Source organism: Culicoides brevitarsis, chromosome 2 (genome assembly GCF_036172545.1).
Source record: "Culicoides brevitarsis isolate CSIRO-B50_1 chromosome 2, AGI_CSIRO_Cbre_v1, whole genome shotgun sequence".
Taxonomy (NCBI): Eukaryota; Metazoa; Arthropoda; class Insecta; order Diptera; family Ceratopogonidae; genus Culicoides; species Culicoides brevitarsis.
The window spans coordinates 14,415,718-14,434,557 of record NC_087086.1 but is presented as its reverse complement, the minus strand read 5'-3'; the positions used below and the strand labels follow the sequence as shown (position 1 = coordinate 14,434,557).

Sequence of the window (18,840 nt, the reverse complement as noted above, 5' to 3'; positions counted from 1 at the left end):
TTCGAGTTGCAAATCATTATATATCTGTGTTACACAACTTTTTTTGTTGTACCTATAAGTTTCAAGTTGCTAGACAATAGGAAAAAAATATACAGCGAACAATTGAAGCTTTACGGTAGAGTAAAGAACAGCTGATTGTCTAGCGAGTTAGAGCAGTGGCGGGGATTTTTTAATTAGCGCCTGTGGCAAAGAGGAACCTTCAGTAGGTTGATCTAACAGAGTTTAGAGACTGATTTGAATGTACTTTATTATATAACTCATAATTAAGATATTTATGATTTTTTTATCGATTTTTTGAATCCAATATTCAATTTGAAAAAGAAGTAACTAAGCCCAAAGCTGTTTAAATCTACAAGATTTGTAAACAAAAACTACTCTCAATATTTTTTTTTGCAAATTAATTCTTGATACTTCATATTATATATTTTAATGATGTAGAATCTTCGGAACACATTCTATGACCAAAATGGAAAACAAAGACGAAATATTTTTAGCAGAGTTCACGGACAAAATTTCTCGAACACATTTTTCGAATATATTTACAGAGTTTAACCTAACCAGAGTACTCATCAAATCATATAATTCGAAAGATGATCTAACGAAGTGTTGGAATTACTAAATAATAGGCCATGATCTCTCAGTTTTAGTAATATCAATTTGCGAAATGAAAAAAAAAATATTGATGACGTTTAACTCAAAGTTGAATAAAAATAATGGACATTACGTTCATTACAAAGACGAATACATCTAAACATGTAAATAAAATAAAATGAAAAACTTGCAAACTACTCTCAAATTTGTTGCTAATTAATTCTTTATTTTCATTTATTTAAAGATGTAGAATCTTCGGAACACATTCTATGACCAAATTTGGAAAACAAAGGCGAAATATTTTTAGCAGAGTTCACGGACAAAATTTCTCGAATACATTTTTCAAATATATCTACAAAGTTTAATCAAACCAGAGTACTTACCAAATCAAATAATTCGAAAGATGATCTAACGAAGTTTTGGAAATACTAAATAATAGACCATGATTTCTCAGTTTTAGTAACATCTTATTAACTAATATGTACTGTTATAATATAATTAATGTAAGGATCTTGATCCCTTTTAGTCCTTCTGAAATACACAACCATTAAATTACAAAACGAAGACTTAGAATAAAATTGCTTATAATCATTTTTGGCCTTAAACCTGAAATGAATAAAGTAGAATTTTTTAGAAATTGGAGGATACTAACCTGTTTAAGTAGAGTTATAATCGTATTTGTGATTACAATAGGTCTTCGGACCGCATTGATGCATCCTCAAACCTAACCTAACCTAACCTAACATTCGAGAAAAACAAAACGAACGAAAATATTTTAATTCACTGAGTATTTTTATCGACAATCATTTATTACCTGATGCAAGAACTTGTCTAAATTGTTAAAATTAAATATCTCAATATTTCTTAAAATTATATCAAAAACTTCTTTATCTTTAGTAAAATTTAGTCAAGAAGTTAATATCTTAAATTTTTTTCCACAATATTCAATAATTTTTAATATTAATTAAAATTTCTTGTTAAATATTATATCCACGCCACTGAGCAAACTTTTAATTGCTATCGAAGTTTCAATAAACGTTCAATGTTTGTTATTTTTTTAATAACATATTGTCTTCTAATTATAATTTATAATTATTTTTTGCTCTTCCTTTTATTATGTTATTCTATTGAGGTATCAAAAATGCGAATTAGATCATCTTTTTGTGTGATACCTGACTCAACTTCTAAATTTAGAATATTTTTTTTATATATAAAAATATAATTTAACATGATTCCGTAAAATATACGACTGAAATGTTAAACAATAATTCAAACAAGCTTTCATTTAAGCAAGGCGTGATAAAACTTACAAGATAACACAAAACAAAAACGAGTTAGATTTGTTTACTCGCGTCGTCGAGATTTTCCTGGCAAAAACAAATAAAAGTACAAAAAGAAATCAACAAAAAAAAAACAACAAAGCGAAAGAAACCAGGTAAAACAAGTTTTTTGTACACGTCAAAGATATATTTTTAGAAAGAAGATGAAGAAAAAAAAATTACTGAATAGGAAGTCGCTAACATTATTTGTTATGGTTTGTTTCTGATTAACATCAGCGAGAAAGACAAACGCATAACAAAAACGCCAAGCGTTGTAATAATAATAGAAAGTGATGCAATTAATCAACGTGCGTATTATTATTGCGCGAACGAGATGGATTGTTCGCTAAACAGGTATTACGCGCTTTTTCAGAGAGTAGGGCAGTTAAATAGGTGAACGTGATTTTTTTTTCGAAAGAAATGAAACGATGCATCTCCGGTTTTACCTTTTATTGGTCGAATCCACTTTTACTGTCTTTCAATACCAGTTTTTTGCCGCTTTTTGTAAAATGCACGCGCCGTATTTTTGTTCTTTTTCGCGAGTTGATGATGTGTCTGATGACGCCATTAAGCACGCCACTACCTTATGTCATAAACCGCAAAAAAATATTTTTAGTGGTGAACTTCAACTTCATTAAACTGGTTTTTTTTTATTTTGGACAAAACAACATCCTTTGTTCGAACGTGTGGTTCGATGAATTTTTTATTGTTGTTGTTAAAATACTTTTTCTCTCGACGTCGTCGTCATGGTTTAATTTTAAAAGATTGCACGAGTACAATGGAACGTACTTAAATTTTTATTTTATTTTTTTGAGGTACTTACAAAGAAACTTGAACTTATGTAAAGATACTTTTTTTGTGTGTGTTTCAAACAGTTATCGGACAAAGTTTGAAGAAACGAAAAAAAAACAAATATTCGAACAAAAAATTACAGTTATGGCCTCCAGTTTATAACATGTGTAGTTGGATGAAAAAGCTTGTTGAACAAAAAAAAAAGTTTTTTTTGGTAATTGAAGACTTTCTAATCAATCTTGGCATGAGTTTATATAACTTGAAAAATTTTGTTTGCCTCAAGGACATTTTTTGGCTCATCTTACAAATACATTTAAAATTATAATTTTAAAAAATTAATTTAAAAATATAAAAAAAAATTAATTTTAATTTTAATGAATTTGAAAAAAAAAAAATTAGAAAATTTTATCTCATTTAAAATTAATTTAATTTAATTTAATTTTATTTCATTTTATTTAAATTAAATTTAATGTTTTATTTAATTAAATTTTTTTTATTATTTTTTTTTAAAGTTTAATTTTTTTTATTATTCAGTCTTTTTTTTATTTTTTAATAATTTTTCAATATTTTTATTTTTTTTATTGATTTTTCAATAAAGTTTTTTTTCCAATTTTTATAAATTTTTTAATGCGAATTTTTTGCGATAACGAGACATTGACTTTTTTTTATTTCTTCGAAACTTTCCAGAAAACTTACTGGAATAAACCCAAGATAACCTCATTTTCACGAGAATTCATTAATGTCAAACATCAATTAGAATTGAATAGAAAATTCTTTAAAACTCTCAATTTATTCCGCATTTCTCGCGTAATATTTAATTATAATTAATTCAATCTCAACCACATTGTGTGTCAAACAAATCGAAAATCATGTAATTTTCCGACTTATTTATAAACATTTTTTTTTTTTTTTTTTAATTGTATTAAATGCTCATTCGTATAATAATTTTTTGTATCACTTATGCCATGCGTGGCATTCAAACGAGTTGAAAAAAACACTTTTCGACTTAGTGATTTAAAAACAAAACAAGCTCCACGATGTCTGGTAAGGCACTTTTTTAATATTCACGCGGCATTTGTATGATTTTAAAGACATTACTATTCAAATGTTTTATTTTTATTTTATTTTATTGGTCATTAAAAAAACTACTCGTCATCAAAGAGTGAGGTGACTATTTCTGAAGCTACATAATTGGATTATCATTGACACATTTTTTAAAAATTTTATGGAGCTTCTTGTCTTTGCTTATTTTTGTGTCAATATTCATATTTTTTTCAAAAATTTTTATTGCTTTTTATTTAAAAAAAAATATTAAAAAATATTTTTTATTAAACATATAAAAAATTAAAATAAAAATAAAAAAATGTTTAAACTAAATTTTGTTATTAAACTTTTTTTTTAATCTTTGATAAATTAATAATTTATAATCAATAAAATAAATAATTATTTTTTTAATTAATATAATTAAAAAAAATTAAATAAATTAATCTTAAAAATAAAATTAAATTATATTTTTAATTAATTTATTGAAATTTAATTATTTTTTTTTAAATTTATCAAATTTAATTTAATTAAAAGTTATTATTTTAAATAGTTTATTTTTTTTATTAATTAAAAAAAATAATTAATTTTATTTAATTAATTATTTAATTATTTTAATAAATTTAATTTTCTAAATATTGAAATAATTTATTTTTATCGATTTTTTTTTAATAAAATAAATAAAAAAAATATTTATATGTTAAATGATTTATTTTAGTTGTTTTTGAACATCAAAAGTGATTATTAATGACCTTTCCATTTTTTCACTAGACCTTTATTTGTATGCAGATTAACTTTTATACAGATCGCACACATGTTGCAAAAAAACAAAACTTGTCGCAGCACTAAAAATTCACTTTTAAGTGTCTATTTATTTAACATTTTTATTGCTTTTTTACGATCCGGCTCACTTGTATGTGCATTTTTGAGTCATTTTGCGTCACTTTGAACATCTTTAAATATTTATTAATCATTAATAAGCTATTGAACTCTTTGTTCGTCTCGCTTTGTGATTTCTTCGGTAATCACAGAAAATAAAATTAATTTTTTTATGATTATTTTTTTTTCTATTTTTTCATTTAATTATCAAGTGTTGGTTAATTATATTATAAAAATATTTAATAATAAAACACTTTAATTCTCGGTTATTTTTTTTTTTAGAATTATTTAGCCACGCCACAAAGCAATTAAAGCTTCATATCCGCATGCAAAGATTTATTGCGCGCGGCGATCAGTCGCGGTCATGAGTTACTTTCTCATGCGACCATTATATAAACGACAATTTTTTATTGATGTAACGCACATTAAAAAAAAACTGTAAATAATTGTTCAGTGCATGAATAAAAAAAAATCGTCGAAAAACATTGTCTGGCCGAAAATCATTTATCAATCACGTGAACACCCGAGACTTTGTTTACTTTGCTTCGACAATGTCGACACAAACCTACAAAACTCTAAACAGTACTCAAATAAAAGCAAACAATTATCTCTCCTGCTGCTCGCTTTATTATTTAGTATCTTTCAAAATACATATATTGTGTGGCACTGCAATCTACGAGCTGATAATGCTGGTGCCGTTTCACCATATATGAAAACAAGTCAAAATTAATAAAATAATAAAACAAAAAGTAATAATAATAATTTTGAAACGCCATGAAGTGTGAGAGGAAAAAAACAACAAAGAATTTTATTGATTAAATGTCAGGAGAAAGAGGCCGATGCGGTGTTTGATCAAGAAGTTTCTTTCATTCTATTTTATTTTTCGTTTATTGAGTAATTTTATGGAAAATATTTTTTTTCAATAAAATTTTAGTTTTTTTAATTGGCTGTAAATTATTTTAGAAGAACAAAAAATATCTTTTATTATTTTTTTTTTATTTTAAATTAAAATATTTTTTTATTAATTTTTTTTAATTAAATAAAATTTAAAAAAATATTCGGATTAAAAAATTTTAATTATTTTAAATTAATTATTATTAATTTTTTAATTAATTAAAATTAAATAAATATTTTTTATTAAAAAAATAATAAATTTAAATAAAATATTTATTTTTGAACGATTTTAAGTTAAATATTAGATTTTTTTTGAAAATTTGAATTTTTTAAAATTGAAATAAAAATGAATAAATTTATAGATTATTTTTTAATAAATAAAAAATTAAACGGAAAATATTCACATAAATAATTTTTTTTCCTAAAAATTAATGGAGTTTTAAACAAATGTTTTTAATTAATTTTTTTTATGAACAAATATTAATTTAAAATTAAAAATTAAATACATAAAATTTAAATAAATATAATTGTGTAAATATTATAATTCAAAATAATTAAAAATTAATTAAAATAATAATTTTTATAAATTAAAAAAAATTAAAAAAAAAAATATTTCTCATGAAAGAAAATTTTCCGAAAATCGACTCATTGACTGACAAATTTTTGCAAAAAAAAAAATAAATAAAAATAAAAAAATCCGAGTTCAAACAAAGCCAAGTAAAACATTCTTTGTACTTTGCCATTTACATGCATTTCATTTTTATAAACAATCACAGATGTTTTGCATCTTTTACGACCAATAAAAATATTAAAAACGACAAGAAAAATCTTTTGTCTCATTTTTTTTCATTTGCAAAATTATTTTTAAAGTCCATTTACTATTTTTACATCCCTTTAATGATGCTGCTGATACGATTTCCTCAATTAGCATTTAAAATTCATTTGCAATAAATACATCGCGGTAGACAAGATAAATGCACTTAAATCGTTATTACTGCTAAAATATTTCTTTTTAATGCACACACATCAAACATATGATCAAGTATTGTAAATAAATATTCGTACCTATGTAACGTCAAATGACGAATCGATTATTATTGCAGCGAATGAAAAAAAAAGTTACACGTGTCAGATTCTTGTGTGATACGTAACAAGGCAATGCAAAACGAACAAACGAAATGAAAAGTAATAAAAGTAACAATTTTTTTTATTGTTATTCACTTGTGTTATTCCCACGAGTGGAGACGCCTTGTAATTTTTTCATGGAAATTTATAGAAATTTCACGTCTTCATAAAAAAAGTGACTTTGACAACTTTTTTTGACACGCGCTAAAAATGTCGATCTGCCTGCCTAACAACCAGCCCACGGACAATTCGCGAAAACGGGCCGAACAATGCCAAAAATATTCGACAATAATAATTAAATTAAATTAACACGTTTTTTTTTTTTTTTTGAATAAAAGTATTTATTATTACGATTGTTATTAAAATAAAATAATAAAATTAAGAAAAAATTAACGTATCAATAAGATTGACGTCAATCGCAGAAATTGTCGCTGTTCATTAAAAGCGGAGCAATTAGTAAATCGACGGGCATCAATTAATATCAAATGAAAATAAATACAAGAAAATACGTTTTATTGGCAGCAATTGCATCGATATCGGAGTAGAGTAGATAAATGAACGTTTCACCTTGAGATTATGAGCGACATCATGAGACAAGATCGTGAACGGCATCCTCGAACCTTATCAGACAACGGGTCGCCATAATAACTTAAATATAGTTTTTTTTTTCGTGTTATTATTTTTAAATGTCAGGTGTTGACATACACAGAACTGAACAAAAGTTCTCTCTCTCGCGCTCAGTTAATAATTACTTGTGCACGATATCTTTTTCGCAGGGTTGAAAAATTTTTTGGAAAAAAGTCAAAATTTAATTTACTTTTACTTTTTCGAAAATTTTTATTAAAAAAAAATAATTTTAATTAATTTGAAAATTTAATAATAATTTTAAAAAATAATTTGATATTTTTTCTTACAATATGATCAAAAAAATATTTTTCAATTTAAAATTTATTTTATTTAATAAATTAATAAATAATTAATTAATTTAATAAATTTAGCATCTGATACATATTTAATTATATTTTAATTTTTTTAAAATTTTTTTAAATATTTTTATTTTAATATTTTAAAATTATTAATATTTAATTTATTTTAATTTAAAATTTAATATAATTTATTTTATTAAAATTTATTTTATTTTTTTTAAATTTTTATTTTAAAATTTTTTTATGAAAATTTCTATTTTCAAACATTTTTTAGCTCTTCTTTTATTAGTTTTTAAACGATTCTTAAGTTTTTCTATAAAACTTAGAAATTTTGTCTAAAATGTTTAAAAATAATAAAAAGAGCAAAAAAAATTTTTGAAATTAGAAATTTTCATAAAAAAAAATTCTAAAATAAAAAAATTAAAAAAAAATTTTTAACATAAATTATATTAAATTTTAAATTTTAAAATTAAAATAAATTAAATACATGCTAATAATTTATATTAATAAAATCATTTCAAAAAATTAAATAATTAATTTAATTTCATTTAATTAATTAACTATTTTTAATTATTATTTTTTTTAATAAAAACTTTATTATTTTATTAATTAATGATTCATATTAATAAAAAAAAATAATTTTAAAAATTTAGAAAAAAAAAATCTTAAAATTTCTCATATAAATATATTTAAAAATTAATTTAAATTTATTTATAAATTTATAAAGAATTTTTTTATTAATTTTTTCGATTTTAAAATAAGTCACAAGATCAAATATTGGAAAAAAGTTTTCTCAGCCCTGCTCTTTTGTCTGTTAGATTATTTGAGTAAACACAGAACACGAAGCACAATGCGAATCGTAGTCGTTACTGGACGTATGGAAAAAAAGACAAAAAATTGAGTAAATTTCGTGCCGTGTATATATAGAAGAGTTGCCTCTCAGTTGTCTGCTCAGTTTATGCAGACAAGCGACCTCCATCCTCGACTCTACAGAATATTTCACATTAGTAATTCATGAGAAATCACTCGTTGCATACACAACTTTTTATTTTTACCGTAGTGCCGACCGAATCTGAGTAAAATCCATAAAAAATATTTAGAAGGACAGAAAAAAATTACAATAAAATATAAAACGGAACTAAATAAAATTACAAACGGAGGAGTGAATGATACAATTTACAAAACTATTGTTTTTCCGCATTAATTCCAAAGTGTTTGTACGGCGAGAAATGAAAGTGCTCTAAAGTGCAAATATACACAAACAGACTTTATACCTTCAATACGGCAATAAAACACAATCGTTAATCGCTTCGAGAGGAAAAAAACACAAAGTCTGTCACAAAACAAAAAGAAACTTGATATAAAAGTAGTTTTCCCATGTCGCAAGGCAATCATTTTCACGCTGTCTCAGTTAATTGATAGATCTGCTCATCATCGATCGAGTTAAAGTGCCGCTGGCTGCATTTTAAGCGATTCTAAAAATTATAAAAAATAAATCAGTGTGAAAAAAATTAAATTAATCATAAAAAAAATATTTGAAAAAAATTGACCTTTAATACAATTGATAAAAAAATAAATAAAAACAAACAATAACAACAAACTTGCAATATTATCAATTAATTATCATTTTTTTATAAAAAAAAATTAAAACAAAAAAAATCAAAATGGTCGATTTAATCAGTGTTCCGCACCCCACAACCTACGAAAAGAGCCCACAACAGCAACCACTGCCTGACAATCTGTTGTACGAAATTCGTCAAAAAGGGAAAAATACAACGCCGTACTACGTTATGGTACAAAATGTCAAAGTAGGTTACGTTTTATTTCAAAATTGGTTGATTTGATCGGTATCTTGCCGATAATTTTTTTTTTTGGGTTAAAAAAAAGTGTTTTTGATCGATTCAGGACAGTTGTATCAATAAAATTTGACAAGAAAAATTTTTTACTATCAGTTATTAACACATAACGGCCGATAACTTGGTGATAAAAAGACAAAAACAAAATTTTTCGATAGCGAAATGATATCATCGTTATTGCTAGACGATTGTTCTCCAATTTGTTGCTGGATAAATACCTATCAGTATTTTTGGTGTCAATATTATTGTTTGACAAACAGCATCTGGTATAGCAAAATTAAAAATTTCCCAAGTTTTTTTGAGAAAAACAAAATTTTTTCGCCGCCGGTTGGCGATGAATTTGAAGGTCGTTAGGATGGTGCAATGAACGAAAATGTTTTATTTTATTATTTTTTTTAAATAATCTAAAGAAATTTAAAATATTTTAATTTAAATTTTAATTAACATTTTATTGATTTAAAAATTTAATTTAATTAAAAATTTAAATTAATTAACATTTAATTTAATTTAATTTTTTATTTAAAATTTTAATATTATTAATTATTTAATTTATTTTAAAAAATTTTAAAGATTAAAAATTTAAAATCATTTTTAAAAATTATTTAATTAATATATTTTTTAAAAATTATTTAAAAAAAAATAAATTTTGATTTAAAAATTTAAAAATAAAAAAAATTATTTTTTAAAAATATTATTATAAAATTTAAAAAATAAAAAATAATATTAAAATAAAATTTAAAAAATATTTTTAAAAATATTTAATAATTTATTAAATAAATTTATAAATTTTTAAAAAAAAAATTTAAAAATTAAAATAAAAATTAATAAAAAAAATAAAAATTAAAAATATTAAAATTATATTAAAAATCTTATTATTCTAGAATTAAATTATTTTTTTTAATATAATTATTTTTTTTAATTTTATTAATTATTACTATTTTCGAATAATTAAAATAAAAAAAAAATTTTTTTTTTAAATGTTATAATTTATTTAAATTTATAAATATTTTTTTTTATATAAAAATAATACAATTTAAAAAAAAATAAAAAACGTGAAACATTTCCCGAAATCACTCCATCCCAATTCGAGATTCCTATCGAAAAATTCAACATTCAGATAAAAACTGAAGTCTCTTTGTTTTGATGTTTAAAATCAAACCATCAATAAAAAAAAATTTATATAAAAACTTTATTATCAGTAAATACAGTAAATCTCTTATAAAACATGTTTTAAAACGTGAAACAAAATTATTATAAAAAAAACTTGATAAGATAATAATAATACATTTATCTACAATTCACTTCACAATTTCAGTTTTATTTTTATAAAAATATTAAAAACTTGTTAATCCGACGTTTTAACGTCACTCAAGTTTACCTAACCTACAAGTTCAACTAATTAATCATCATTCTCCAACATGTATGCACGTCAAACGGTAATTCTATACTTTTACTTTCAATGTCAATGTTCTTATATTTCAATGAATTTTAATTACATAGATGCTTAAACTCTCACTTAATCAACTATCTACTCCGTTTCATGAATCACTGGTGTGAAAATTATCATGTTTAATTACACAAGTGTGTGTACTTTGTTGTAAGACAAGAAGTTTTATTTTGCATTTACTTCCATCGTGATAATAATAATTAATTTTTTATTTTGTTTTGTTATCATATATAATTATATATATTTATTCATATATGTTTAAACTTGTCTTGCTTTAATGAGGTGCAAATGAATGGCGTTTCGTTTACCCGGAGATGTGCGATTTTTTAGAATTTTTAAAGTTAAAGTGCTTTAAACTATTAAACTAGTTTCACCTGAAAAACATGTTTATCTCTGCGAATTATAATATTTTCTTTAAATATATATTTTATTTTATGTATACATTATCTTTTATTTATCAAAAGTTATATATATATTTTTAAAAAAAGAAACGGTTTATAATATTTGCTGTAAATATTTTTCATCTTTCAACAAAGAAAAAGAGACTTTGAGTCAATATTGGAGAAAAATATTAACATTTTTTTTTCATATATATTTTTATTTGTGCGATGATATAAATTTAACTGCAAAATATATAAAGATTCTGTTAGCGGAGACATCTTAATGACAAGTCATTAGGAAGTTTTTACACGAAAAGTTAACAAGATGGGGCATAAACAGACGCGCCTTAAGAACATTTTGGAGGTCACTCTTTTTGAACACCTTTGAAAGAGAAAGAAAAAAAATAAACATTTTATGATTTATTTTTTTACGACGAAAAAAAATTACAAGACTCTCTATTCAATTATAAATAAAAAAAAAATATTTTGTTTATGTAATAAAAATCTAAAAATAACTTTGCTCTTCTCAAAAAGAGTTTATAAATATGACCTCTCAAATTAAAAGCGAATCAATAAGATCTCCGTGTTTTTTTCTGTATAAATGAAAATACAGAAAAATATGAAGAGAATTGATGTTTTATTAGGCAATACTTTACATATTTTATTTTTAGATGATTTTATTTTGAAACCGAAAAAAATAAATTAAATTATCGAGTTTGTTTGAATTAATCGATACACGTACTTCTTGTGAAATGTTTTTATTTTTAGAGTTGTTTACAATTTTTTATTAAAATTTAATTAAAAATTTTATTTTGTTTTGAATTTGCTAAAATATTTTGAATTTTAATTAAATTTTATAAATAAATAAAAATTATAATTAATTTCATTAAATATTAAAAAATATTTCGAAATCCAATAAAAAAATAAAAAAAATAAATTTAAACGAATTAAAATAAAAAATTAAATAATATTAAAATTTATTAAATTATTAAAAAAATAAATTTTTATTAATTAATAATTTTTTTAACTAAATAAATTTAAAAAATGTATTTTTTTTTTTAAAATATTTAAAAAAAAATTATTAAATTTTTAATAATTTATTAAATAAATTGAATGTAAAAAATAATTAATTAAAGTAAAAATTCTAAATAAAAAAATATTTAAATTAAAGAATTAAAAATTATTTTTTTTAATTAATAAAAATTAAACTTCTAAATTAAATAAATTATTAAATAATTTTAATTTTTTTTAAAAATATTAAAACTAATAAAAAATATTTTTTTTATCTTTGCAGGATCTTGTAAAGTCACATTTGATGTTTGCGGTCAGGGAGGAAGTGGAAGTGCTAAAAGAGAAAATAGCTGAATTAATGGACCGTATTAATCAATTAGAAGTAGAAAATACAATTTTAAAGGCGAATGCGACGCAAGAAACCTTGTCACAAATCCAGACAACGTCAACAGTGGCAAACGCAATAACATCCACACCGCCAGAATTACCAAAAGTTCCACAATCACAAAACAACAATCCAGCAAATGGACCTGTTTCATAAAAATTAATTTTATAATACCTAATTGTTTTATTATCTGTTAACTATTAAAACATTATTAATATTATTATTTAGTTGTTTTTTGAATTTTTTTTAATGAAAAAAAAATATTATTTTCCCAATTATCCGGGGAACCAAGAATAAATGTAAACTTTATAAAAAAAAATGTAACAAACATCATCAATTTTTTTTTCTTTTAATTTTTTCTCTTCAAACATCATCAAAAATTCTTAGAATTTATTGCGTGTCCTGTGGGACTTTAAATAAAAAAAAAACAATAATTAAAAAAAGTATATGTCGTAACTTTAAAAGTTATAAATTAACAAAGCGAATTAAAATAAAAAAATATACTTCTGAAAATCCTTTGTTACATTCGTAAATAGACGCCTGCATTTGCAAAAAAAAATGTTTATTAAAAAAAACGTAAATAAGTGTCATCATGCATTAATATTCTAGGCTACGAAAATTGTAACAAAAAAAAATTAAGTACAGGTACCAAAAAACAAAAAAAAAATATAAAAAAGCTATTTTTATTGAATGCGTGCAAATGAGAAAAAAAAACTTAAAATTAATGAAAAAAAAAATAAATAATGAGAAAGTAACGGTATCAACTTTTTTTTGTACCAAAATGGTTTGAGCAGAAGTTTGAGTTGAGTAAGACTGACAAATAAAACACACAAAAAATGAGAGAAAGGCAGAACGATGAGAAACGAGAATGAATGTTCTTATCATAAAATGATAACTTTTTAGTATAGTAAGGCAAAATAAAAAATATTTTAAAAAAGATTAAAAATGACTCGATTTCATATTTAATTTTTTTTAAATTTTTTTATAAAAAAAAATAAAATATAAAAACGCGCTGAAAATATCACATTTCTAGTTAGGGGTTGAAAATTTTATTATTTTCTTATTAATACCACACAAAAGAGAAATTTTTGAATTCATAGTAAAATAAAATAAAAATATAGTTTTTCAAAGAAGAATCAAAAAAAGAGAAAAACAACCCACAAAAAAATAAATAAAAAAATACCACAAAAAAATAATCATCATCTTTAATGTTTCTGCTTATTTTCGCTTAGCATAGAAATAAAAAAATATCCAGCATTAATTGTCCTCTTTATAAAAAGAAACACAAAAAAAATCATAAATAGACCAAAAGTATATTAAAGTTTATTTTAAAGAACGAATAAACTTTTATCCTAATCCTTAAGTTTTTTTCTAGAAAAAAAATATCATTTCATCATAGATTGTAACCCTTTAATTAATTATATATTTAATACTAAAAGAAAATAAAAAAAATACAGAATGACGTAAATAAGCCCGTTATAATTATATTATTTCTAAGTGTCTAATATGAAAATTTGCAAGAAAAATAAATAAAAAAAAATAAAACAGATATTAATATCGTTCAAAGAGATGAAAAATTATTAAAAAAAAAACAAACAAAAAAAAAGTCTATGAAAAGAGAAAAATAATATTTTAAAACGAAAGAAAGTGAAAAACTTAATTTTTACTATGGAAGAAATGCCAAGAAAACAATGTGATTATTAAAAGAATAATTATAATATTTTATTTAATGAATAATAAAAAAAGAACTATAATATAAATTAAATTTAAAAGTGTTTTTATTTTTATTTTCGAATCTTTTTTTAAACTTATTATAGCAAATTTAACACATTTTTTTTGCGATTTTTTTAATTCAGAAGGGTAAGAATTTTGTTGTTTTTAGTAAGTATTTGAGGTTTGTATGTTGAAATTAGTGAAAAAATATTTTTATTTAATCTTGATAGCACTAAAAATAACACTAATACGAAAAAAAAATTAATCAAAACAAAAGAAGAATAATTAATAGAATTATTATTTAAAATAATTTTAATTTTTTTTTATAAAAAATAAACTTTGTTAATAAAAATTTTAATTTGAATTTTCAAAAAAAATAAAAGAATTAAGTACAAGGTTATAATTTATATTTTAAAAAAAAAATATTTTTAAAATTTAATTTAAATTATTTTAAAATATTCAAATTATTCAAAAATTTTAAGAATTTGAGTCCAAGGTTAGTAAAGTTTCATAAAATGATGTACAAAAAAATAATAAAAACTGAATAAAATTTAATTTAAATTATTTTCAAAATATTCAAATTATTTAATAAATTAAATTAAATTAATTTTATTTAAGTGTATTAAAAATTTATTTAAAAAATAATAAAATTTTTAATATTTTATTTTTTATTTATATTTTTTATACTTTGAGAATTAATTTAAAATATTTTTTTTATTAAAGAAAAATAAAATAATAATATTTTAAAATTTTAAATAAAATTATTAAAATTTAAAAAAAATTAAATAAATAAATTATAAAATTTATTTAATTAAATATTATTTTATCTAAACAATATGTTGAAGTTCCTTTTTAAATTACATATGTTTTTTTTTTATTTTTTAACGAAAATTAACGAATTCACAACTATATAATATCTTTAAAATCAAATTTCCGATAATAACCAATATAATTGACCAACAACTTCCTTCAAAAAACTTCCCTTATCAAGCATATCATTGATTTCAAGGTAAATCAAGAGATATTCTTCCGCATTTTTTGATAAGATATGCTTCTTTCTTAAATATTTTGTGGAAATATTGGCAACGGAAACTAATTTTTGTCTTGTGTTTCACATTTTCTTCGACAGGAAATTGAAATGCCGTCGTTGTGAAAACAAATTTCTAATTCCAGATCAATTTTCTCGCCGGAATTCATACTTTTTACTTATTCCAATACAACTGATATTAACTTTAATTCGAACATTCGAAGGTCAAATTTGAGTTTTGATAATTTATTGAATTTTGGCACGCGACGAATAATATTTTTTGTTATTTTTTTAGATTTTTTTATTTTTTTTTTTTTTTTTGAGGAGACATTTTGAGTTAAAATGATAAAATATATTTTTTAATTTAATTTTTTTATTTCACAGTCAAAAATGCATTAAATGCCACTTTTTTTAATATCTGACACATTTTACGAATTCACTTTTTCGATGCTTTTGAGCAACAATTCCATGGACAATTTCCCCGAAAGGATTCCGTGCTTTTCAATGACATTCCAAATCGTTCCCATGAAGATGAAGAACATCGTAAGAGCTGTCAGCAGAATTTTTACCACCAAAAATACCGTTTTTACTCCATATGGCGCCTGCAATTCAATCATATTGAGCAAAATCACGATCATCGCAATCGCTGCCATCGAATAATTTTTCCTGTTATTTTGGAGTTCCCTCAAACTTTCGTCGCAATGTCGGATACATTCGCTAAGCGCGACTTTATTTTCCTCCATTATTTGTTGCTCGTTCTCCAAAAGTCGTTTTTCGTCGCTAATCGACGTTGTCGACGCCAATTTTAGTGTCACCGCAACTGCTTCGTGGTCGGAATAGCTGAAATCGTGTCCCGGCACTCGCTTCGGAAGGGGCAACTTGTAATCGTTTACTTCGATTTTTTGATGTTGACCAGGACGAACGAAAATGTAGTCGATCCGTTTGCCTTTTGGGCATGTTACGAGAGCTGCTTTGTCCGTGTAAGAGTTTTTTTCGCATTCATTGGTGCCGAATTCGGGGTCATTTGTGGTCAAGTGGAATGTGTCGTACATGCGAGATGTCGTCAAAATAATTCGTTGAGCCAAGTCGTTTGGTTCAGTGTTCAAATCGCCCGCGAGAATTTGCAAGACACAATCGTGACTGCGGGTACTTTCGATAAATTGCGCCGTGTCGAATGCTTGGATGACACGATGAGTCATGTAGTCGTCGCATGCACGATCGTATTCGGCATGTAACTGAAAAAAAAAATTTTATGAGTTTTTTTATGGGAGAAAACATTTTAAAAAAATTAAATATTTTTTTAATATAAAATAAATTATTTTTAATATTTTTTTTTTATTATTTTTTTCGATCTAGTATTAAAAAATGAGCTTAATTTTATAATTAATTATTTTTAAAAAATTAAAAAAATTATATTCGAAAAAATTAAATAAAATTTAAAAAATAATTAAATAATTTTTTAAAAAATAATTTTAAATTTTATTTAATTAAAAAATTTGAAATTTTTTCATAAAAAAATTAGAATAAATAGAAAATATTTGATTTTAATATTTTTTTATTCATATTGAATTTATTTTAAATATTAATTAAATTTTTTGAAAAAAATCTTTAAAATAATTTGAACTTGATTCTATTTTTTTTTTTAATTATTTAATTTAATTTTATTAAATTATTATTTTTTTTAATTTAATATTTTATAAAATTTTAATGTCAATTATTTTTTTTTATAAGTAATAAAAATAAAAAAAAAATAAAATTGAATAAAATATAAAAAATAAGGTATATTAAATATTAATAAAAAATTAACTTAAATTTATTAAAATTAATTATTCGAATCAAAATAAATTTAATTTAAGAAACAAAAATTATGAAATAAATTCCAAAATATCTTAAAAAATAAAAAAAAACTTACATGAGCCGTATAGAAATTAACATATTGATCGTTAATTCTAATTTTTGCCAAGCCAACACCTTTTCCGCCGAACCAATCGCCATGCTGTATCCGATGGACATACCCGTTCAAGCGCCAACTGTGATAAAACACCTTTTCAATGGGGAATTTCGAGAAGACACACAACCCAGACCCAATCACGCCGCTATAAAAGTAATGCGTGTGCGGCAAAACCTTCGCCAGACGTGATTTCAAGTGTTGATAATCCGCATCTGACCAAACTTCTTGCAAGGAAACTAAAAATAATTCCATAAATTAATAATTGCTTGATTTTTTAAACAGTTTTTCTTACCTAAATCATATTCGCCCGTCGCTAAAACGTCTCCGATGGCTTTGACTCGTACCTCACGGTCCTTTGAGATATACGGGATACCCCTGAAAACCGTAAAAAATCACAGAGTTAGACATTGATCACGAAAATCAATGATAAGATAGCTTTTTTGGGCGGATAGCAACAAACTCTTACCATATATTCAGTGTTAAAATGTTTAGTTGTAATACAGTCATCATTTATAATTAATCTACGAATTTATTGTCAAACGTCCTTTTGGTCACGCAGTGGCTTTATCACTGATTCATAAGTTACGAGTAACACAAGCTGTTTGAAAAAAGGCTTGCAGACATGAAAATGTTGATAAAAAATCAAAACAAAAGGGTCGAGATCGGATTTTTATTAGGCGGATACAATTAATATTTTTGATTTTTGTTGCATGATGAGAAATTTTTTATTTTAATTTAATTAAATTTTGGTTTAATTTATTTTTTGATTTTAAACCAATTAAATATTTATGAATATATTTAAAAATTAAATTTTATTATTTAAAAAAAACTAATAAAATTTTATTAAAATTATTTTTAATTTTTTCTTATTTTAATTTTTTTAAATTATTTTTATTTAAATTTTTTCATGCTAACTAATCAAAAATTAAAATTGAATAAAAATTAATAAATAAAAAAATTAAATTAATAAAAAAAATAAATTATTAAATTAATTTAATTAATAAAGTTTAAAAATAAGAAAATTAATTATAATTGTAATTTTTAAATTTACAATTAAAGTCTCTAATTTTAATTTAATTAAATTTTGGTTTAATTTAATTTTAGATTTCTAATAATTTTTTAAATATTTTAATATTAAATTTTATTTTATTTATTTATTTTTTTTTTATTTTAATAATATTATTTTTAATTTTAATAAAATTATTTTTAATTTAAAATTTTTAATTTAATATTTTATTTCAATTAAATTATGCTTATTTAATTTAAAATTAATAAACACTTTTTAAAATTAATTTAAAAAATCTCATGCTAAAATTTTTAAATTTTTTATTTTAAGTTAATTAAATAATAAAATAATAAAAATATTTATCATTTTTAAATTAATTAAATTATTAAATTGATTAATTAATACAAATTAAAAATAAAAAAAAAACTAAATTTAATTTAATTTCATATTTAACATTATTAAATTAAATTGAATTGATTTTAATTAATTTAATTTTT

General features: G+C 22.1%; 2 protein-coding genes across 2 annotated transcripts in view; one reads left to right on the top strand and one right to left on the bottom strand.

Moving 5' to 3' along the window:
- Nucleotides 1–12,873, top strand: part of LOC134831878 (protein bunched, class 2/F/G isoform) — a 51,554-nt gene extending 38,681 nt beyond the window's left edge. Inside the window, exon 4 of the mRNA XM_063845708.1 lies at nucleotides 12,545–12,873. Coding sequence (XP_063701778.1) covers nucleotides 12,545–12,802 — 258 coding nt within the window. The 3' untranslated portion in view covers nucleotides 12,803–12,873. The remainder of the gene's footprint in view (nucleotides 1–12,544) is intronic.
- Nucleotides 12,874–15,663: 2,790 nt separating this feature from the next.
- LOC134829925 (putative neutral sphingomyelinase) lies at nucleotides 15,664–17,978 on the bottom strand. Its single transcript, XM_063843220.1, has 4 exons — nucleotides 17,804–17,978; nucleotides 17,630–17,712; nucleotides 17,299–17,573; nucleotides 15,664–16,621 (listed from the first exon to the last, which is right to left on the bottom strand). Exons 1-4 carry the CDS (start codon nucleotides 17,845–17,847, stop codon nucleotides 15,815–15,817), a joined length of 1,209 nt encoding a protein of 402 aa, XP_063699290.1. The 5' UTR covers nucleotides 17,848–17,978; the 3' UTR covers nucleotides 15,664–15,814.
- Between the last annotated feature and the right edge of the window lie 862 nt (nucleotides 17,979–18,840).